The sequence below is a fragment of the Phoca vitulina genome, unplaced genomic scaffold (genome assembly GCF_004348235.1).
Source record: "Phoca vitulina isolate PV1807 unplaced genomic scaffold, GSC_HSeal_1.0 scaffold42, whole genome shotgun sequence".
Lineage (NCBI taxonomy): Eukaryota > Metazoa > Chordata > Mammalia > Carnivora > Phocidae > Phoca > Phoca vitulina.
In genome coordinates this window covers 12,253,977-12,277,612 of record NW_022589745.1, presented here as the reverse complement: position 1 = coordinate 12,277,612, position 23,636 = coordinate 12,253,977, and the positions used below count along the sequence as shown (strand labels likewise).

The following is a 23,636-nucleotide window of genomic DNA, read 5'->3' as shown; positions in this document are numbered from 1 at the left end:
CTCTTTGATCTTTTCTGTTGGCTTTTTAGTTCTGCCTCTTCATGCTTATTGTAGAGATTACAGGATACATCTTCAACTTATTAGAATCGATCTTCAACATGTATTCTTCATTTCATGAAGAATTAAAGACTCTTGTCACAGATCCTTCCACTCTTGTGCTCTTGTATATCTTGCTTCTACATCTGCTAGAAACTCCCCATTGCAATGTGTGGTGGCCTTTTCCTTTACTTAACTCTCAGTGTGTGTGTGTGTGTAATTTAAATAGATATTTTCTATTTGTGGACATATTTGCTGGCTCTGGTGTCCCCCGTTGCTTCTTCACAACTAGGTGTCTTTGGTATCATTTCACTTCTGCATGAACTTCCCTGCAGAGAGGACTTGGATGGCATCTTATGCTTCTAGCATTGCATCTCCAGTGTCCAGCATAGAGCTGGACATGAAATATCAGCTTAGGAACTTTGATTTTTTTTTTGTACTGATGCTGATTCAGTAATTATATGCAGTGCATCTCCTGCATTGTAGCATCAGGCAGGAGCAGCAGGAATGGGGATGGGGTCTTAGGGGGCAGAGAGGCACAGAGGGATGACATAGGGCACATCAGTATTGGGGGGACATTAGGAGAACATGTTCTCTTCTTCCAAGAGTATATAACTGTATTGGGGAGAGACGCAAGCACGTTGAGCAGAGACAATAGTACAGGTAGTAGGGAAGCCTAGAAGAGAATGGAGAGCAAGTGGCGGGCTAGCCAGAAGAGAAAGTGCAGCTTCTAGAGTTAGGTCGAAGAAATGTTTCTTGGCAGAGTGTAACTGAGAAATGTTCTTCTTATAAGACAAATCCACCTTTATGAGCATGATAGGAATACCAAGAACAATAATAGTGGTCATGGGGTGGGGGTGGGGGCTAGTTAGGAAGGAAATTCTAAAGCCTCCAAGCCACTCATTATACTCCCAGAAAGGCTCTGGATATTGTGACCTATTAGGACTACAGCTTCCTACTTCTTGAAACGAGGAGGAGTGTCAGATGAGCCCCTCAGCTGGGATGATTTTGATGACACAGGCTACCTCCTGTCACTACTGAGCTTTTCTTTCTTTCTTTTTTTTTTTTAAATTAAGTTTTTAATTTTAATCCCAGTGTAGTTAACATACAATGTTACGTTAGTTTCAGGTGTACAATATAGTGATACAACTCAGCTTTTCTTTCATCTCTCCCTTCTCTGGTACCCTCACTTCTGCTAAGGTTGTTCAGAGGAGGCTAGATAATCTTGGGAGAGGAAAGGGGGAAAATAAGAGATGTTTTCTGGTCACTTTACAGATGAAACAAACAAACAAAAAAACAACAGAACAGAACATACCTGGAAAGCAATTAATACTTATGCCAACATGGAGATTCAGTCACAGCGAGTCATTAAATTTCCAGCACTTTCTCTCTCTCTCTCTCTCTCTTTTTTTTTAGATTTTATTTATTTATTTGACAGAGAGAAACACAGCAAGAGAGGAAACACAAGCAGGGGGAGTGGGAGAGGGAGAAGCAGGGAGCCCGATGCGGGATTCGATCCCAGGACCCTGGGATCATTACCTGAGCCGAAGGCAGACGCTTAATGACTGAGCCACCCAGGCGCCCCAGCACTTTCTCTTTTTAAATGCTTTTGATCTATGTCAACATCCCATTATGACCCTCTAGGCCATAGTCCCTACAAGACTATACAGGGAGGGGACAGGGCTCTTGTCAGTGTCCCTCCCTTTACCAAGAAGTAATCTGAGAGCCAGAGAGATGAACGGATTGGGCCTTGAAGTCTCATATTCGTTTAATTTTTTTCTAAGATTTTATTTATTTATTTGACAGAGAGAGACACAGCGAGAGAGGGAACGCAAGCAGGGGGAGTGGGAGAGGGAGAAGCAGGCTTCCCACTGAGCAGGGAGCCCAATGCGGGACTTGATCCCGGGACCCTGAGATCATGACCTGAGCGAAGGCAGACACTTAACCATCTGAGCCACCCAGGTGCCCCAAAGTCTATATTCAGTGAGTGGCAGAGGTGGCAGTGGGACCCGAGGCTCAAAACTCTCCGTCCTTGAAGTTCCCTCCTTCTCCCATAGCATCACCGGGATCCCACAGCATGGGGTTGAAATGGATGAGCCTTCCAGCAACCTCAGCCCTCCCTGCTTTTTGCAGGCCCTCATTCACTCTTCCATAGGAAAGGGCTCTGGTGCTGGAAGACTAATGTCCCTGTGCAAATAAATATGTCAGCCCAGTCACACATTTTCCAATGGACCTTTGCAATTTTATGTGGTTTCTGCAAGCAGCTAGTATTCTGCTATAAATCATTGCCAACTTTATATCCCCAAATGTTAATCACAGATAATTAGTTATATTTCTTAGTCTTTCCTGAAGGGGAGAAGGGTGGAGGGGTAAGGAAGTGGTGGGGCAGAAGAGCTAGGGATTTAATTTACGGCTGTGGCAAATCCTCTTCAGTGTTTATACAACAGCTGCTGGGGTGTGAGAGAGCAGTATATCCTATTGGTGAAATGCCACGGCTTCCTTCAAAGCCAAACACATCTCCAAATAAATGGTGTCTTCTGCTCACATTATCTTCCATTAATTTGTTTGATTCTCTGTCAGATTTTCCATACAGTTCTGAATAGGTTGTGAGGAGAAGGTATGTGTGTTCCCCGGCCCTTGTGAAGACACAGTGTGTCCTTGGCTGATTTACAAAGATAAGAACCCTTTGATTTGACAGCCCTACTCTGGTTTGAGCCCCGCTGCCTGTGCCCTGGGGTATGTTCACCAAAGATGTTCCTTCCTGACAAACAAAGCACTCAGCCACCTTCCTCTCCATCCGCCCGCCCCGTGGAATGCACGGCATTCTGCTTTCAGTAAACATCACAGGCCTCCACAGCAAAGCCTCCACCTGACCCCAGTGACACCAGAATCCTGACAGTTAATATCCACAGTCACTAGCAAATTGAGCCAAAGGAGGGTAAATAGGGCCCCTGTAAACAAAATGAATACGGCCTCACTATCTTCCTTGATAAGAGGGTTATTTTTCCATTAAAAAATTCTAGGCACTTAGAATTCAGCGAGTTCTTGACAATGTATTCAAGGTCACAGTGCACATGATACATTTTCATACTTCGCACAACAGCAAATCCAGAACAGGGTTTTAAATCATCGCCTGGGGAATGGCCCTGAATAGGCTTGTTCCGGGGCCCCTTGGAGGATTGGTTTCTAAATTGCCTGTGTAAATCACAGGGTGGGTTGTTTGTTTGTTGTTTTTTTTTTTTAACAGCTTCATTGTTGGACAAGAGCAGCCCAGCTTGATGTAACCATTCTTCTCAATGGAGATAAAATCATTGACAATGATTAGAATTTTAGAATGTGATTCTTAGAGGAAACATCACCGAGGGATTCACTGGCTACAACTGAAATAAGGCCTCATGTCCATCAGTAATACATCAGTAGTATTATTGGTGGGCATATGTATGTGTGTGTACCTTTGACTAAAGGTCAATCTTTGTGTTAAAAGTAGAAAAACAAAACCCATAATTCCGAGTTCCTGTTCCCTCAGCAGGTGCTTTAGAAGGTTGCCGATCAGTTAAATATCAGCGTACCTTTTCAATCACTAATTTTTCAAGATGTTTCCCTTTGACATCTGAAGACACAATATATTTTTAAAAACATGGCTACCAACTGAATCTAAATACAGAGAAAACCAGAAGTAAAGACCCCAAAGCCTCTCAAAGAGATAGTCCAGAAAACAAATGATAACAGCCTTAGGATTGGGATAGTCAACATAGTTGGTGCAGTTTTTCACTCAACAAATATCCTAATAGTGTGTTAACCATACTGAAGAGACATTGAGGCTGTAGATGAATAATGGATGATTTAAAAACACAAGTATTAATGAAAGGGTGAATAGCCAATTTGATGGTAGATAAATATACATATATAAAAACAATAATAGTGAGAGAGGTTAACAGTATAGAAACTATTTGGAAGAAGAGCCAGAGGAGAGGATCCAGAAGTAATAGGATCTTCATTTCTTTCACTGCTTCCCAACACCCACATCCTCTACCACCTGGTCAATGTCCTCATATGTTCATTGAGTCATGACATATTTATTGAGTGTCTCCAATGGGTAGGACATATGGAGGCACTGAGGATAAGAATATAGACTCTGTCTCCAAAAATCTTCCAATTCAAAGACAAGCAGAAAAATCATCATTAAGACGTAGTGTGAGAAGTAAATCATTCATCCAGGTATTTTATCCAGCAAATCTTTCTTGAGCATATACTATGTGCCAGCATCATGCCAGGCCCTGGAGATTTAAGGTCACATGAAATAAAGCCAGAGTCCCGTGGCCTAATGGGTCAGATTCTCATTAATTAGTCTTGGCTGTCTGGTCACATGGCTGGGGGATCAAAGTAGAATGAATCATGAACTTCCATAGGGATATGAGCCAATGCCAAATTAGAATTACAGAGTCCTTTTTCTATTTGAAAAAAAACAAAGACAGATAGATTAGAGCTTCTCCCCAGCCAGCACTCTCCACCTTGCAAGTTGACCCCACATGTGACTTGAGTCCCTAGAAGGCAGGGACCATTGCTGCCACCATCAAGGGCCTAGTCGATAGCTAGATGAAGAAGTGACTTCTGTTCCATGACAGGGGAAGAAGAAAAAAAAAAAAATAGGGCATCCAAGAAGACTAACAAATTATGGAAGAAAACGAGCCAACACGTTTCTAGTCGGGATGAAGAAGGAATGATGAATTGGACTTCTTCGACCCGATCCCACCCCTGCTAAATGGGGCCATATAAAAAACGTTTTTAATAAGACACCAGGACATCTGCCAAAAGAAACATTTTCTCAGAGAGGAAGGCTGGGACTGGGGGGTCCTGTTTCACAGATCACTGCAGTGCTGTGAGAGGGTTCCTGTAAGACGGAAGGGCTTCTCCACAGCCCCAACTCTGCCACCCCTGAGAGAGATGTGACAGCACCCCATGTCACTCATCCAGCTCTTTGTGGTCACATCAGTGTTGGGGTTGAGTCATATCAGAGAGCGGAGCTTGCCCGTCTGTGGCCAGTACCACTTTTAGGCCACTCTCTTGGAGATGATCTTCTTTTTGAAGCACTTAAGAAAGGGCTTTCGTTTTTAAAAACTGACTGAAACTTTTCTTCTTTTGTGTTAATCACTAGAAGAATGGGTTTTTGTGTTTGTCTGGTCCTCGTCTTCTAGCCACTTCATTTTAATTCTGTTTTGTCTAAAACTTCAAGTGACAACTCTCTCAGATGGAGCCATCGTTCAGCCACCATCAGAAGGCTCCCTTTCCTGGTCTCTAAGTGTCTTCTTTACATACTACTTTATAATTACACTCAAAGAAGCTTACCCCCACGCCCCCCAGAATTTGGTCACAGTCTGTTTTTCTTTTCTTCCTCTTCAAATCTCTCTCTCTCTAGGAAATGGCCTTTTTTAGCTTCCGATTTTTCAGTGCATTCGTCAAAGGAGGGAAAGGATTTGAGGGAATGAGCTTTTTCTTTTTCTTTGTTTTCTAGGACCTTCATGTTGCATTTTTGTCACACGTTCTCTTCCCGGACTTTCTTCTTATTCAGAAATTACCCTGGAATTCTGTTGACTGAAATACTCTCCTCAGTTACAGGCTTCCTAACTTACGAGGTTTTAAAGGTTTCTGTTTAAGACACCCATATCACTTTGAGAGAAGTTTGGGAAACAGGAAAGGATAGGCTGTGAAGTCATTAATATCATGCGTAACACTGTACCTGAGAATTTTCCAGAAGCAGTGGGAGAGTCGAAAAGGATAAAGGAGTAATCTAGCTTCCCAGGCTAGGTTCTGTACCATAACCTAGTAGGTCTCTGTCATGTTCCTCACGATGCACTCATGAGTGTTATACCTGACGTAACTCCATCCTACCTTTTCATGAGTGGGGTCTGCTGAGAGAATTCACTATCTTAGGACTTGGATTTTTGAAAATGAATTTTTAGGAGGTGACAGCTATCCCCCTCCTCCATTAGCAGTGCCTTTGTTTGGGATGGAGATTAATTTCCTTTTTAGCCCAGGCATGTAACCTATTTTATAGGTATTGGGAGATAAAACCTAATCTTTACCACCATTTGACTTCCACCCACCAACTTCCACAAAATACTCTTGGGGACAAGAATATATATTGGCTATAGGAATGCAATGTAAAAGTGGGAATTAAGAGCTAAGGAAATGCTTCTGTGGCTGTTAGAATATGTTCTTTATTTATGTAAACCTGAATGTGTCACTTATTCTTGTGGGTAGTGTTTATAGTCAAGATCAATGTTGAACAGTACAAGTGCTTTAAAATGAACCTCCTGTTGGGGGTGCCTGGCTGGCTCAGTCAGTAGAACATGCAAGTCCTTATCTTGGGGTCATCAGTTCAAGCCCCCACATTGGGTGTAGAGCTTACTAAAAATAAATAAATCCTATACTTCTTTAGTTCACGTTCAGTGATAAATCTCAATGCTTTCTCCATGACTTTGTGTTCCAGAAAGATACATCTCTGTCATGGCTCTGCATGATTAATATTTTAAGCTTATTTGTTTCTATGGTAATATAAGGGGGACTGTTTTCCCACCTATACTCAGATTCACAGATTTTTAGTCATAACAGAACTATTCAGTAGCTTCTCCTATTAAACGTGGCCCCCCAAAGACAATATTTATTCCTTCTATCACCCGCTTAATCACTTGGCACATAATAGGTGTGCAAAAAGTATGTCCTACACAAATGAGTAAAGTGCCCGCAGTGATTCCAACATGCTTGGTGTAACGTGTGCAGACAGATGGATGACTGGCTTGAACTGAGTCGTGGACAGAAGTTGTCTCAGCTTCCTTTCCTAGCAGCTTATAAAAAATAAAAATAAAAAAAAGTAAAGACCAAACCTGCAGGAATTAAACAGGACTGTCTAGCAGGTAGAACTGAATGCTGATCTTCTTTCCAAGCCATTTGTAAACATCATCCCTCTGTGTCTTTTGTTTCCCTTCTGCTCAGATGCCCAGCCTACAGAAGGAGAGAGGGAAATATGGAACCAGATCAGCGCCGTCCTCCAGGATTCTGAGAGCATCCTCGCAGACCTGCAGGCTTACAAGGGCGCGGGGCCAGAGATCCGAGATGTATGCCAATGATAACACTGAGCTGACAACACCCTCAGACGAGAAGGGAAACCCACACATGCACACACACCCAGCAAGATTAAGTAATAGCCCTAGTATTTCCTTGTGTACTAGGAAGAACAAGGAGGGTAATGTGGTTTTCACGAAGTATGAATGGCCCCTTTTATTCTAGTACATTAATCTGAGCACACGGCGCTGTAGACTGTGTAAAACATTAGCCATTCTCTTCTCAATCATACATTTGATAGCACAGGACTGACGTTTAAACAGTGATTCCTCAGCATATTACTTCATGTAAGGGAAATATACATATAAAGTCTAGGACGACAGTTGAAATATAAGTCATGAGAAAAGAAAAAAAAAGACAAAACTGTAAATCATGAGGTCTGGGTTTGCATGAATTTCTCAGCATTTTGTAATAATCTTGGCAGGTCCCACAGTATCACAAATATCAGCCAGAAACTAGGTTGCTCTAAGTAGCCTGCAGGTCTGCCATCTTGAAATGACTTTGAGCTTAAAAAAAGAAATCCCTGAAAAACAAAACAAAGAAGAAGATTGTCAGCGTGGCTTTTAAGACTTCATAATGCCTTAAAGGCAAGAAACTTCACGCACCTTTTTTTGAAATAATTAGTTTTGTGGAAGCGTCAACACATACACACACGTGCGCACATGAGCACGTCTATACGCACTTACAGGCACACCCTACTGCCACTGTCCCCATCTTTCTGGAAGAAAACCCACTAACATAATCCGTAAGCTGCTGAAACCCAGACAAAACAACATTTCCAAGAATGTGACAGCCTCTTAAGAGGTGGTCTTTCTACTTAGGGATCGCCATTGATTTAAATATTGTAGGTCACAGAACAGAAGGCACGTAATACATATTATAGAAAAAGGAGGATGTCTACAGGATCTGCACTTCCTAATGAGCTCTGGCTCTACTTTAGTAGAATCAAAATGTGGTAGAGGAAGGCTGAATGGCTTCCAATTAGATTTGCAATTTTTTGCACTTAAAATAAGAGAAACAAGATGACAGGATCTAATTGTAGGGTCATTTACATTATGTTCAAGGGCTAAAATCTCCATTCTAATTGAACGTCTTGGAGGACAGTTCGGTGAACTGATGTCAGTTTACGAGCACATTAGTGAAGTCTGTCAGGCATTGTATTTTCTTAAACTAAAATCCCTTCTCAATCTTAAGGCATTTTGATGTGGAGCTTATTGCTTCCTTTTAAACAGACAATTTTATCTTGATTTTGTAGGCAATTCAGAATCCCAACGACATTCAGCTTCAAGAAAAAGCTTGGAATGCAGTATGTCCTCTGGTTGTGAGGCTAAAGAGATTTTATGAATTTTCCATAAGGCTAGGTGAGTATGTGTTTATAGTTTTCATCCTGCATATGAAGTTCTGTTACAGAGTTTGCTTAAGGAGCAGAAAGGGCTAGCTCAGTGCTTTGGGGAATGGCCCACATCCATCTGCAGTGTTTTAGGAGAGGCCATTCGTGGACAGAAACACCTGTCATTTTCATTTCTTTAAATTCATCTCAGAGTTCTCTGCCCTGCAGTTACCTGCACATTGAGCATGTCTCTACTGGTGGATGTCCTGTGGTCTTGTTCTCAGCTAACAGTTTTGTTGTGGGCTGATCACATTTCTAAATGACAGAGAAGTTGAAATGAACAGGTTACCTGCTAACCCCAAAATCTTGATTTGCTGGAGTCATGTGATAAATTTAATATAGTAAAATATGGGAAAAACAAACAATATTCTGCCCTTAAGCTTTAAAAACAACCTGTACGGGTACAGGATGGCTTTGCAGAAGCAAGAGTAAAGTCGAGTCTGGTTAACAATTGGCTCGATGTGACCACCTGTGTGATCTAACCACTCCCCCAAGAGTAAAGCTGTCTGAGGTTTCATTAGTTAATACAGCTAGAATGAGGAAAGGGAGAGTCATGTTTACTTTTGCTGTAAATGAATGTCACATTTTAAGAGTTAGAGAAATTGAAATACTTTAGGGGAATAATAGTCATGGTGTAGAGAGAACTTGAAGCTAAGACCCAAAGGGAATGGTTGAATGAACTAAAATAGTCTTTCAAGAAAAGAGAGCTTCTGGAGACTCTCGGTTAGCTTCTCCCTGTTTCCTCCTTCTCTGTTTCTTCAAAGTGTAAATCTAGACCCAATGAACTGAAATCCTAAGGAGCCAGATTTTTAACAGAAGGACAAAGATCCACCTGTCAGAGCAGACCAAGGTAGAACTGACTACCTCAGAAAGCAGTACATCCCCATAAATGGAAAAGGCAAGAGATGTCCTTGTAAAGATGCTATAAAAGACAATTAAGGACTGTAGCTCAGGTGCTAGCAGACTTGTCTGTAAAGAGCAGATAATAAATATTTTAGGCTTGTGGGCCACCCTGTCTTTGTTGCAGCCACCCAACACTTCCATTGTAGCACATTAGTAGCCAGAGTCAATACATTAAGGAATGGAAATAAAGTGGGGCTATGTGTTAATAAAACTTTATTTGTAAAAATTGACCATGGGCCAGGTTTGGCCTTTGTGCTATTGTTGGCCAACCCCCGCTGCAGAGGATTGATTAAATGAGTCAGTATTGTTAGAAATATGTTGAAGGGAAAATGGGAGGGAATGTTTAGGGATAGACAAGAAGGAGTAATGAGACTGTTTCAAGGACAGTAATGGAGGTCGATATGGCAGTGAGTTGGCAGAAAAGTACCACACAGTCTCATGGACAGGATCCAAAAACTTGTGTCTGGTTTCCAAACAGTGGTCGGAGCTGGCACTATGGAACACTGAGAGTTGAGCTGAGCTCTGAGGGACATGGGCAAAACTGTGTGGCCCTGGGGGTCTTCCACAGGTAGGGGGGCAGCCTGCTCGGGCCTGATGGGCTCCTTCTCCTTTCTTCACATGTCGCACTGTACATGGCTATGGGAAAAGACATGGAGAAGAAAGACTCAAGCAGGTTATCTCTGAGAATGTCAACGGGGCCTAAGAACTGGGCTTCTAGAATGATCTCTGTGGGCTACCTCAGATATATATTTATCACTTTGACTTTCAGAGAAAGCTCTTCAGAGTTTATTAGAGTCTCTGACCTGTCCACCCTACACGCCAACCCAGCACCTGGAACGGGAGCAGGCCCTGGCAAAGGAGTTCGCGGAAATTCTCCATTTTACCCTGCGATTTGATGAGCTGAAGGTTAGACCACACACGCTAAGACAGTTTAGCAGGCTTGTCCTGAGGACCTACTGTGTGCCAGCACTCTGCTAATGCCGTGGGGCGGGGAATAGATGAGTACGATGTAGCTCCTTCCCTACAGAGACATAAAATGCGGTGAGAATTTGCATTCCTTATAGTCAACGTGATGTAGGATGGCGGTTTGTGCATGGAAATTCAAAATCTGCCAAATTCGAGAAGAGGAAATCTTTTCAAAGTATCTGTGCTGATTGAGAACATGTATTCTTTCCCTGCAATCTGGCTGATAGGAAAAGCAGGGCCTATGTTAAAACAATGAGGCTCTGAGTATTTTTAACCAGAAGTTACTTTGATTATTGTATAACCAAGAGATGTCCTGGTATATTTACCGAGTCTAGAGTTTGGGCTCCTAATGCATATCCTCTCTGTGGTGGGGAGCGATGACCTTTTTTCTTCTCTTCTGAATTTCAGATGAGGAACCCAGCTATTCAGAACGACTTCAGCTACTACAGAAGGACGATAAGTCGCAACCGCATCAACAACATGCATGTGAGCCCCTGGGTCTCCTGGTCTGTACACCCATTCTCCACGTCGTCCTTTGACTGCTGCATCAGGCAGGGCCCGGGGAAAAGACAGCCTTCATCTGTAATTCCGTTTCCAGCAGACACTGTTTGGGGATTTCTGACCCTGTCTTTATCAATTGTGTCTTCTCTTCTTATTTTCATCAGCTAGACATTGAGAATGAAGTCAATAATGAGATGGCCAATCGAATGTCCCTCTTCTATGCAGAAGCCACGCCAATGCTGAAAACCCTTAGCAATGCCACCATGCACTTTGTCTCCGAAGTAAGTGAGGCTGAGCACTGAGGTGCTTTTTTTCTTAACTGCACAGGGAAGCTGCTAGCAGGGCTAATATACTTTTGTGTCTCCCATTTAGAACAAAACCCTGCCAATAGAGAACACGACAGACTGCCTCAGCACGATGACAAGTGTTTGTAAAGTCATGCTGGAAACGCCGTAAGTGAGATCAGAGGCGGATTCATGGTCTAGAGGTCACGTGGAGAGAGCTTGTTAATACGATGTTGTTGATGATGGTGATGATATTGATGATGGTGGTGGTGGTGGTGGTGGTGGTGGTAACATTCGGGTCAGCACATTGACATTTACAGGTATATTATCTGAATTAATTTTATAAAGAACTCTGGGTGATAAATGTAATCAGCCCCATTGTATAGTTGAAGAACCTGAGGTTCAAACTGGTTAACCGACTTCCCAAAGGTTGAGTAGTTGTTAGACGGCAAAACCAGGACCCAAACCAAAGATGCTGTAGAAGATGGGGAAGGGCCAAATGGAAGGCTGCCTAAATGACTGGGTATTATTATTATTATTATTATTATTATTATTATTATAAGTATATTGGAGAAGAGATTTGGCAGAAGATTTAGAACGAAGAGCAGAAGGGGTAATATTGTTGCAAGAATGATAATGGATTATCAGACTTCTGTCCCTCTTCCCTTCTCTTTTTCTCCCTTCCCTACCCTTCCCTACCCTTCCCTTCTGACTCTGCCTCTCACAACAGTTTCGTTGTACTTAAACTAGCTGCTGGATTGTTAGAAGTGGCAAAGGTTGTTAATGGAGAGGCAGCGTGGTAATGAGGAAGTCCACACCCACAAGCCAGGGTTCCAGTTATCTCTTCAGCCACTTTTGTGCCTGTAGACAGGTGGTATGGCCTGCAGGGCCTTGTTTCCTTCTCCTGTGAGGTTCCCATAATGCCATCTATGCGGCAGAGGGCTTGGGAGGGCCAGAGACCTCAAAAGAGCCATATGAAATGTGATGCTCTGTTCAAATGTAATATGGTGTTAATTTCAAATATTTCACTTATACCAAAGTTAAGATTTATTCCAAGACAGAAATAGTAATCGTCTTCATTGTGGGCCCAATTCATAATGAAATAGGTTAGTTAAGAAAGCCTCTAGAATTATCTTGAATTATCTGAATCATCAGGGACCCTGTCAAGGTAAGTGAACAAAATTCAAACTCCACAAATACTCCCAGCCCCAATGAATGGCACATAATTTCTTTTACGTATCTTTGCCAATCCAATTCAATCTGCAGCCTGTGTCTTAACAAAGGAAGTTACTCTGACTGGAGACATGATAGCCGCTCTGTAGAAATGAGCCTGATTCTTTTTCTCCATAATGAAGCCATTATTCTCTATAATCTTGGACAGCCAGAGGGTCCTGCTATAAAATATTCAAGATTGATGGGTGGGGGGAGTGATGTACGTGACGAGCTGGCCCACTGAAGGGCAGAAGAGAAGAGAATTTACTGCCCTCTAATTTACCTTATTTTCACACTGAATTGCTGGTTGGATAGATTCAGGGAGAATTATCATCATGGGCTTCTTTAAGAGCATATTACCCTGGTTGTTGCAGGTCCGGGATTGTTCTCAAGAGATAATTGGAGGAGTCTAAAGTGGCCAGAAATGGACGTGCTCCAGCAAGGAAGTTAACGCGGCTGCCATTTCTTCTCTCTTCCAGGGAGTACAGGAGTAGGTTCACAAGTGAAGAAACGCTGATGTTCTGCATGAGGGTGATGGTGGGGGTCATCATTCTCTATGACCACGTTCACCCCGTGGGAGCGTTCTGCAAGACATCCAAGATTGATGTAAGAATAGTGATGAACTCTGCTTTCCAAATAAGAGCTCTCGTGAATGGTGCCAGACAGACCTTGATTTTCTCTCTCTCTCTCTCTCCTCCCTCCACTACTCAGAGGTGGGGATCTCTCCAAGATGCAAGCGCCCCCCCCATGGCAGCTATCCTCATAGCAAGAAGTCCAATCTTTTTCATGTGCTTACAAGCAAAACATCCAATCAAAAACCATAGCAGGAGCTCAGAGACACTAATCCCCTCAGCCTGCAGAGAAGCTGAGCAGATGTGAATAGTCACTTAGTTGCAAACTGCCCCTTCAGTTTGGGTACCCAGTGTGCCATATGAATATATAGATATTAATATGTCATATGTGTCTTAAAGTAAACAGCATTGGGGGATACTGGATTACGAGACACCATGGTCAAATTTCAAACAACATTCCAACTTCCTCTCCTACCAACCCCCACTGGTGGCTCTACCTGATGTCACTGAGATATGCTTGAGCCCCATTCCCTGCCCAGAGGACCCTCCCTTCTTTCTGATGGGTGGATTCCTTTAAACCATTCCACAAATGTCCCCTCATTCAGGAACACATCTCCTGTACTCTGCATGGTCAGGACCTCCCTTCTCTGCTGGCTCCCAGAGCACTGACCATTTTGGATTTTCTGATTCCCTCGCAGACTCCAAGTTTGTTTGTAAGGGCAGAGACTATGATCTGTATGCCCAACACCTGCTCTACCGCCTAACACCATACGCGACATAGAGCATGATGCTCAATAGATACTCCATAGTGTTTTTGCCGAATGAAAGAATATAAGTGGAAAACTCACGATTTTGGTGTGCAAGTGACTTCTGTTGATTGTAGCATAAGGGACATCTCCTCTTAGTCCTCATCTGCAGCATCATCCCCATAGTGTATCCTGTGTGTTAATATAAAGCCTTTTAAGAGCACAATAGGCCCCTTTGGGATTAACTCATTCTGACTGTGCTAAGTTTGGGGGGCACACCCTGTTCTCACTCATCTGCACAGAAAAGCCTCTCTGATACTTTAGTACCGTGCAGACAGAAAGTCTTCATGCCCAGAGGGACCACGAGTCTGAAGAGAGTTAAGGAAATTTATCAATTAAAGTGGAATTAGACTACTTATTTTGAAGGTCTGGCTTCCTAGCACAGCTAGGCATGGTTCTTCATAGAGCCTTTATTATTATTTTTTATTTTTTAGTATGATTTTGTTATTTTCTGTCTACCAAGAAAAAAAGTATTTAGTATAAAAGAATTAGGAAAACATAAGAAATCAAAATACAGAAAATTGAATGTATCTTTCTATAGTAACCTTACCATAGGCGATGACCATGGTCAATATGGCAGCATATCTACCTCCCTTCCTTTTATATGGATGTTTGTGTATATGCACGTGTGTGTGTGTGTGTGTGTGTACATAACAGATCAGCACCCTGCTATAATTGTATTTTATTTGCATCACAGTATATCATGGAATTATTTTTGTACCAATGAACATTTTTACTATATTCTTTGTGAGGCTTTAACATTCTTATACTATGGATCAAATATAAATAACTCTAATAACTCCATGAACATCATTTGAATGTGGATTGAGTTTATTGTTTGGTACCCACAGGACATTCTCATTGACCAGAGCCACTTGTTAACTTGTCACAGAGTCAACAATTAAAAACACACTGGGGACAACTATGGCTTGTATCCCTAACATTCTAAAAGCTTGTCCTTGCTGGTCATTTACTGAGTCTTTCTGTTGAGGCCATAATCATTATATAATGTTAAATCTAACCACTCATAGTCTTCATGAAATCTATTTGTTCCTCAGTCTCACTAGGAAAAGCTTGTTCATACTGAAGTGTGCATGTTTCTCTAAGAAAGTTTCAGGCTTACCAAATACAACATGTATTCAAGATGGGCCATTTCCTTTGACACCATAAAGGGGCGCCTTCAGATACCAGTCTGCTTCTAAGCCAGCAGTTATAGGCACTGGGTTTATATATCCTTTAAGTGTCATCAGCTGTGAAAAAACAAATATTGATTTGTGAAGCCCTGAGATGTGTGTCATTCATAATATGCACTTACAAAGAACACACCCTGGAAACCCAGATGAGGGAGAAGCTTATTCTGCTTCAAGAAGAGACAGAGGGTGATGATGGAGGTGGATCTTGGAGAAGGGCTAGGATTTTCCCAAGTGGACAGAGGGGAGGGGGGGAGCCCTGGGGCAGTGAATTGTCAGAGCCACGTCACTGAGGCCCAGAAGGGTTGGGTCATTGAGAGAAGAGATGCCATTCTTGGGTGCCAGAAAGCCAGGCTCTCTGTGTTCCTGATAGAATGCGGGCACTTATCAGAGAACCTTGGGGGTCTCTTCTACCACTAGACCATGAGCTCCACCGGGAAAGGGACCAAATCTCTACATCCCTGGGCTGGAGCCCATTCTTGGAAGTGAGTAGGCTCGGGATGGCACACACCTGTCATGTTGTAGGCTCTGCCTATCCTGCCTGTCCAGCACCTCTGATGGACCATGACCTTCTTTCTTGATGAGCCTATAATGTGACCCTCAAATGACTCTCAACCCTGTGCTTCTGGCTACCTCCATCAATCTACCAGGGTCTATCAGGCCATAAGATAAAACTTCCTACACACCAGAAGTATACCCACAGAAAATATTTGAAAGAGACCGTTATAAAAGAGGTCCTTGGTCTATCCAAATTCAATACAGAGCATGAACATCTGAGTTTAAAATGAGCGATTGTATTTTTTGCGGGAAGATACTTCTTTGTCAAAAAAAAAAATTCTAGGATATGCATAATATAATGTGATCTCTGTAAACCTAGTTTTCATGGACTTCTCAAATTATGAATAAATTATATTCCAAGGGCACAAAAAACTAAGAAACTTACCCAGGTTCATGCAGGTACTAAATAAGCAAGGATGGAGGAAACCAAAGCTGTCTACCCCCAAGTGGTTCATATTCTTTTTTCAAAAAAAGATTTTACTTGTTTATTTGACAGAGACACAAGGAGAGAGGGAACACAAGCAGAGGGAGAGGGAGAGGGAGAAGCAGAGGGAGAGGGAGAAGGCACCCCGCTGAGCAGGGAGCCTGATGCGGGGCTTGATCCCAGGATCCTGGGATCATGACCCTGAGCTGAAGGCAGACGCTTAATGACTGAGCCACCCAGGTGCCCCAGTGGTTCAAATTCTTAACCTCTGTCCTTCACCAGTCCCCTCTTAGTGAGGGAGCCAAGATAATTCAGGCACTAAAATCTCCAAGATCTCCAAGATCTTCTGATAAATGCCAGCATGCTATTAGAAGCACAAAGAGGTGGTGGTTACTTCTACCTGATGAAGGTAATGAGGTGTGCAGAGGCCTCCTGGTTTTGGTGACCTTTAGCTCTGTCCTAAAAAAAAAAAAAATGCCAATCAAACAGCTAAAGGAGGAATAGCATCCTGGAAAGAGGGGTGGCATAAAATCATTGGGTTTGTAATTCATGCAGTCAGTGTCCACTGAGCAGCTACTGGGGGTGGGGGGTGGGGGTAGCCCTACGCTTGGCTCTGGAGCACAAGACAAGATCACAGTCTCAAGTCTTTGGCCCCGAATGGCAGACACATGAAATGTTCAATGGCAGTAGAGTATGAAAAGTGATACACAGCTTCTAGAAGTGCCCCAAAGAGCAACTCACTAACATGAAGGAGTAGGAAGGTCTGTTGGTCATTTCTGTATTTGATTTCTCTGGGCAGAAATAACACGATCTGATTAGGCACCGATGGTGGTATGAACGGATACTATCATGGACACAGTTGCTAGGCTATTAACAAAATGTTGTGCTTTCTCCTCCCAGATGAAAGGCTGCATAAAGGTTTTGAAGGAACAGGCCCCGGACAGTGTGGAGGGGCTACTGAATGCCCTCAGGTAAGCCTCAGCCCTGTGACCCTTCAGAGAGACTTCAAACTTAGATGCTGTTGGGGACCAGGCCCTAGAGCACCAGGCTTAACCCCGTGCATGTCTTCACACATTTAATCCTCCCAACAACCAGTTGAAGTCAGCACCATTTTTATCAGATGGAAGAAACTGAGATGTGGGGAAATGAAATAACTTGCCCAACGTCACACAGCACAGGACAGAGCTAGAACATGCCCCTGGGTCTGGGTGACCCCACAGGCCGTGGGCCTGACTCCAGGCTGCACTGCCTTGTGGTCAGTGGAGACTCATCAGAAGAAGAAGCTTCCTGAGTCTCACTTGCCCCTTCACCTGCTGTATGTGAAAATTGTGGGTGGCTTTTGAAAACTCTCATGCTCAGGCTCCAACCTGACCGAATGAATTAGAGTCTCCAGGGTGGGGACACAGGCATCCACTCTGTGTTTGTTCTAAAGCTCCCTGGGTGATGTGCTCTACCCTGCCGGAGGCCCAAGTATTTGGAAGCTATGGCTCATTTCAGCTTCTCACCGCTAACAGCTGATGCCCAGGCAGCCGCTCTTCCAAGGATACACGTGCTTAATACACTCCAGAGAAGGGATTCTTATTTTTCAGCCATGACACATGTACAGGAATTTGTTAAATCATACTACCACGTAAATCATTCCACTGCTGGATTGCAATCTGGAAGGTTTATGGTCCTCGCTCTCTTATTCATCTTTGATTTTCCCGAGTCCCACTCACTGTTGTGCATGCAGTAAGTGTTCAATAAGTGTAAGTGGACTGGATCAATAATCTTCTATCTGTGTACAATGCTCATGTCTTATACTCCACTCCCGAGTATGTTGTCTCATTTAATTATCACAACTCAAGAGAGGGAAGGTGATCTATTATCCCCATTTAATAAATGAAGAAACAGCCACACATTTAATGAATAAAACTGAGGTTGATGCTGTTTTGTGGAGCTGCTAGGTCATCATTCTTCAGAACAGATGTAGCATTAACAGAGTAGCCTTCCAGATTCCGTGCGTGAACCAAGCTTTTCTCCATTGGTGCCCATTTCCCAGCAGGCTGACTTCCCATATGCAGTAAGACTCTGGTGCCTGAATTTTTTTTTTAACTTTCCAGCCTCATTTAATTGAGCAAGGCTTTGTGAAGAGCAGGGCACTGGGCTGAGCAGTGAGTCCCATCTGAGTGTTGGCATCTGTGGTTTCTTGTAGGTGTTGTGGTGAATGGCTTTTGAGGCAGACAGACTTGGGTCCAAATCAGAAGCCACAGATCCCTCACGAATCACACACATTGGCAGATTTGTGGTCTGAAATGGGTCATTTCACCTCTCTGATTCTCAGTTTTCTCACCTGTAAAATGGAGGCGGGAACCTCTTCCGCAAAGAGTTAGTGTGGGTGAAATGAGGACTTACACGAGTGTCCAGGACCTGGCAAGGTTTGATGACATGATAATTCCCCTTTCCTTCCTTTCATACACCGTGCCTGCGCCAGGTTAATGGGGAGGCTGCAGACTGCGCTGCTCCTTATTTTGGTTTGTTTACCTGCCTTTGTGCCCCCTTGTGGTGGCAATGAGCATAAACCTTCCCAGGAAAGTAGAAAACCATCAGCGTTGAAGTTTTGGGGGAATGTTGGGATGCAGATCCACATTCTGAAATTTGTAACTCAGCAGCGGGAGCCTAGATGGTTGAGATGCTGCACTCCTTCACGTGAAGTTGACCTCCCCGGAAAATGTGATGGCTTCTATCTCCTCTGTATATTTATTTGATTAGATAAAAGGTCTACTTGTTGAATAACCGCACTGCAAAATTCCTTTAGGAAAAAGAATCAAATCCTAAATCCATCCGAGAATACGCTGGGCATGAAGTGTGGTTATTTGTGTAAGGAACGAGCCCAAGTTTGATTTCTAAATAGCCATTGTGTCTCTCAAGGTAAAGAAGGGCTGAGAGTCATCATGAAGTATTGGCAGAGCACTGTTTACACACTGACCCCATTGCTTTCTCTCCATCCAGGTTCACTACCAAGCACTTGAATGATGAATCAACTTCCAAACAGATTCGAGCAATGCTTCAGTAGAGCTCTGCTCAAAGAAGAGGATCTATGTACTGACCTCAGAAGATGTATATGTTTACATAATTTAATACAGATTGATGTTAATACTTGTGTATTTACATAACCGTTTCCTTCTTGTCACTGAAATATATGGACTTTAATTTGTATCTTGACTGACTCAACCCAGCAGAGCATAAATTGACTTGAGAACCTAACCTTTGATGTCTAAAACAAAACCCTCTTCTCCAAAGCCAAAATTTGGAGATGTTGATCTTTACTACTGGAGTCCTTTAACTACACCTGTAACAATCCAAAATTCCCAATAGTTTGTGGTAGTGTTTTAATTCTAGATGTGTAATCTCTCTGGGAAGTTTACTTATAGAAACACGAAGTATTTGATTTCCTGTGCCGGCTTGGCTACAAGAAACACAACCGTTATCCTGACAGAGGGAGAGAGGAATCCAAGAAAAGAAAAATGCATGTGAAGACACAAACTCAAGTATTTGGAATTCAGCACGCCCCTCACCTCTCTTCCCTCAGACTGCAAACCACATGTGCAGCTTTTTTGTTTGTACGTTATTTTATTTAGCGACATATTCCCCTTCTCTCTGGATTTATATTCCTCTAACGTTCCCTTTTGATTCTGCAAGAGGAAAATCACCTGCGCTTGAATCCATTTGTAAGAAAGAAGTGAGAATAGATAGATGTGCTGTCATAGCTGAGCTGTGAAGGTGGTTGTCTTGGAAGTGGGGGACAGGCTGGGAGGAAGGACACACAGGCAACAGGACGGTCCTCTCTCCACTTCAACCCTCTGGCTTTGGGTAATTTTACTGACATTCCAGGTATCTGTGGGGTCCTGGGTACCCAGCAGCCCTCCTGAAATGGGCCCTGCCCTTTGTGGACTGATCATGTGGTGACAGAGGTCTCGGGTACTTCACTAATTTCCAGAAAACTGGGGACTCCAGAGGGGGGAAATGCTACATTTTCCAGTTCCCTAGTATTTAAAAGGTAGCTCCTCCCTGACTGCATGGCTAGCTTGCTGCAATGTGTACAACTTTGGTCTGAGTACATGGATTTAGTCCTAGCCTTATTGATCCACTATGTGGTCTTTGGAAATTCACTTAAGCTCTTTGTGTCTCACTTTCTTCATCTATAAAATGGGCAATTAGAACAGACGATCTCCAAGAGCCCTACAAGGCAATGAGCCAATAAAATGGCTGACTCTTACATGCTTCCTTAGGAAATAGAGTCCAGGAATCATCACCCCACCTTGTCTTGAAGATAGGACCAGGCCTAGAGTCATTCTGTCTGCAGATCGGAGCTTATAATGGAACCTTGAAATTCTCCTGTTCCAATGTCCAGTAGAGAAATGTGACGAGGGTGAAGTCAAACAGGATCAACCCCCATGTAGGACTGGAGCCCAGGATCCCTCACTCCTGACTCTTTCCCTCTTCACCATGTGGCCTATGCATACATACTATGGGATGAGATTGGACACTTTTAAGTCAATCTTCAGTCTGGCTTATTTTATTACTTGCCTATTTCTGATAGAAGGAAAGGGTTGCCCAGTGATTGATAATCCCAGAAGTTGGGCCTGGGTACATTAGGGTGTCATTCACCATGTCCCAAGGAATGAGCCGTCAGACACAATTGATTTCCATCCAGCTGGCATTCTCTCGAGTCCTCCAAGAAAGGGGAAAGATACTTTTGTTTTGTTTTATTTTTAACAACAGCAACAAAAAATCCAGTCAAGTGACAGAACAGATTCTCTGGTTTATATCTAAATGTCAGTCAACAGAGAGAAAAAGGCCCTTTTCCTTAGAACTTTTCAAGCTGAACAAGTACAGCTCCTTGGATGAGGGGGGGGTTCCTCTCATCAGGACAGGAATGCACTTAGATGGCCTTCATGGCCTTTTCAAACCTAGGGATTTTAACACCTTGGAAGAAGCCAGGAAATGGGGTAACAACAGGTGAGAAAATTCATTGACTGTTCAGCTTAAGAAATGTTCTATTTGGCAGCCTCACGTCATCTTTGGGCAGCAACGGTCAAGACAAGAATTATAGAGGCACTCAATGTTTATCATCATTGGGTCCATTTGTTCCCTTTATTGGGTGAGGAGCTTAAGTCTTGGAGAGAGGAAAGGACTTGCAGAGGAAATTGTTGAGCACATTTATAATTTTTAATTAGACTTTTATCAAATGGGACCAAACATACAGGAGGGGCTGCTGGCCTGCCCCAATATAGCCAGGCCACCTTGTTTCAAAGCTAATATCCACCTGTCCATGGATTTTCAAAAGCCCAGTTGCCTCTGATGATCAGGAGGACAAGTTAATTGAACGTCTGTGATCACTAACAGGTAATGGATATTGGGTCCACTCCTGAGCTACTGTGGGAGACAAATTCTTTTAACAGACTGTCCTCCAGGCATCAGGAGTCCATGAAAAGTCATGTTTTCTTTTCCTGTGTGCGCTGCATGTGTTTAAGACCCGTGGGTGGTTTGGGGGAAAGTGCTAGCCACAGTACCCATGTCGATGTTAACTATATTTCATATTTGATGTTTCATAGTTTTCAAATAAACAGTGTTTTCCATTACTCAGATATTTATTTGGGGGCAGACAACAGGTGAAAATTACATTTCTCAGATGCGCTGCTACTTTGGCACCATGACTTTGTTCTCAGAAGTTTTCATGCATCACTAAGAGCTGCTAATGAAAGCAAGTGGCAGTGAGTGTTTTGAATTGTGGTAGCCCATTAGGGCTGGAGTATTTATTAACAACCAGAAAGAAAGTCTTGATAGTAATCTCTTAATTGTTAGAACTCATGCTTCATCATTTGCTTCTAGTCATCATCATTGTATCAAGACATTAATGGTAAACTGAGGTTTTTGATACATCATCACATTTAAGTTACAAAAAAGTAATAATCATGCTTCCTCAAAAGAAAAACAAAGCCTACCCAATCTTGGAATCCAATTGTACAAGTAGAATTCAGAGAATTCTCATTCAGTCTTGTATCCAAACAGCTACAAATTTTTCTAGACATTAATAATAAACAGTGGAATTTTATCTTAAAGACATTTTGGAACCTAACTTCCCCACTACATCTATAAAAGCTGTTGCATACACAAAGCTGTTTTAAAGTTGTCATACGTTGTTTGCTAAAGTCATTGTAATTTTTTTTTGCCTGCTTTGCCTCTTTTTGTACAGAAGTTTTGAGTGTGAAATGAAAATTAAAGTTTGGTACATATATTTAAAAATATACCTCTATTTTATATGATGTTCAATGCTGAGTGGGTGATGAGCACATGATCATAGGTATTTGCTAAACATCGATATTTGCTAAACACCCTCTCTGGGGACCAGCAAATCACACCATCTGCCTTCCACCTCTCTTTATATACAACATAAAATACGCAAAATATTCTGCTCTTGGGACCAGCTATATTTTATTAATTTCAGCAAAGATTTTTCATTATTTAAAAAGGTATAGAATAAAAAGAGGCATGATTGATATCTAGAGATGCATGAGACCTACTTGTCCAAGGATGCTAAGGAACATGCATTCTATCTTTTGAGAGTAGTAGCCTTTTATGGATTCAACAAAGTCGGCCATTAACTTATTCTATATATGTATATTTTTCAGTCAACTTAAGCTTTAAAACAATTCTTTTAAAAACTGAATATTGAAACTGTTTTAGAGTATCCTTGCATATTTTAAGTTTTTCACCTGAGACTTAATTGTGTGTGCTATCAATGGGTCAGAGTCCCCAAAAGAGAGCTTCTCTATACAAAAGACAAAGGTACAATAATTATATCTATTTGAGACTCAAAGGGAAATGAGTAGGAATGGGAAATTTTCTGTAAATTGACACATTGATAAATTATAAATGGACACAAGCTGGAAGGACAGAGAAGAGAAAGGACCAAGAGAGGAAGAGAAAGACCCTAGTTAAATGAGTGTTGAAAGTCAAGAGACATGAAAAAATGAGTGTATGTGTGATTGTCAAGAGGAATACAGCTAGTGAGGAATACCCTTCATGCCAGCCAAAAAGTTGGTTGTTAATCAGGGCTCTCTGGAAGGATGGAGATGAGGAGTTTAGCTGGCCACATTCATGAAACCTGGTGAACAGTGAATATATGTAATCTGTATTCACACTGACTTCATACTCCGGGGTATCATTGAGTAGATAGAATTTCTAGGCAAGCATTTGCTGCTTGAAATGTCTGTACTATATTTAGTCATCACAACTTAAGTGATTAAATAATACTAAATAATATGTACTTATACTTTTTATACAATTTACTTGTACTATTCATATTCATTAATACATTATTCCATCCAATGCCAAAATCCTGGTCTCTAATCGTAAAAACAAAACAAAAAACAAAGAAACAAAGCCTTGCTGATCACACCCTCATATACCTTTTATACAGTAATAAAGAGAGGTCTTGACTGTTCTTTCTCTTCAGCTCAAAGACTACAAAGAAGGGAGTTTTTCTGCTCTGGTCACATCAAGTTACAAATTCCATAAAAATACCTTTTGAAATTGTGGTAAGTAGGATTTTAGATAAATCTCAGAATTTTTTTGTAGAGTCATTTAAGTTGAGAGATCTTGTAAACTCATTTGAGAAAGTCTTTTC

The 23,636-nt window shown here is 42.2% G+C and overlaps 1 protein-coding gene across 7 annotated transcripts in view; it reads left to right on the top strand.

Moving 5' to 3' along the window:
• The window catches only part of CYRIA (CYFIP related Rac1 interactor A), a 104,895-nt gene extending 82,646 nt beyond the window's left edge, over positions 1–22,249 (top strand). For all 7 annotated transcript variants that reach the window (XM_032430136.1, XM_032430134.1, XM_032430131.1 and 4 more), the window contains 9 exons: positions 7,030–7,151; positions 8,414–8,519; positions 10,221–10,357; positions 10,826–10,903; positions 11,083–11,199; positions 11,291–11,370; positions 12,894–13,020; positions 16,865–16,935; positions 18,956–22,249. In XM_032430136.1, the coding sequence (XP_032286027.1) occupies positions 7,030–7,151; positions 8,414–8,519; positions 10,221–10,357; positions 10,826–10,903; positions 11,083–11,199; positions 11,291–11,370; positions 12,894–13,020; positions 16,865–16,935; positions 18,956–19,019 (902 nt within the window). In that variant the 3' untranslated portion in view covers positions 19,020–22,249. The remainder of the gene's footprint in view (positions 1–7,029; positions 7,152–8,413; positions 8,520–10,220; positions 10,358–10,825; positions 10,904–11,082; positions 11,200–11,290; positions 11,371–12,893; positions 13,021–16,864; positions 16,936–18,955) is intronic.
• Positions 22,250–23,636: the final 1,387 nt, after the last annotated feature.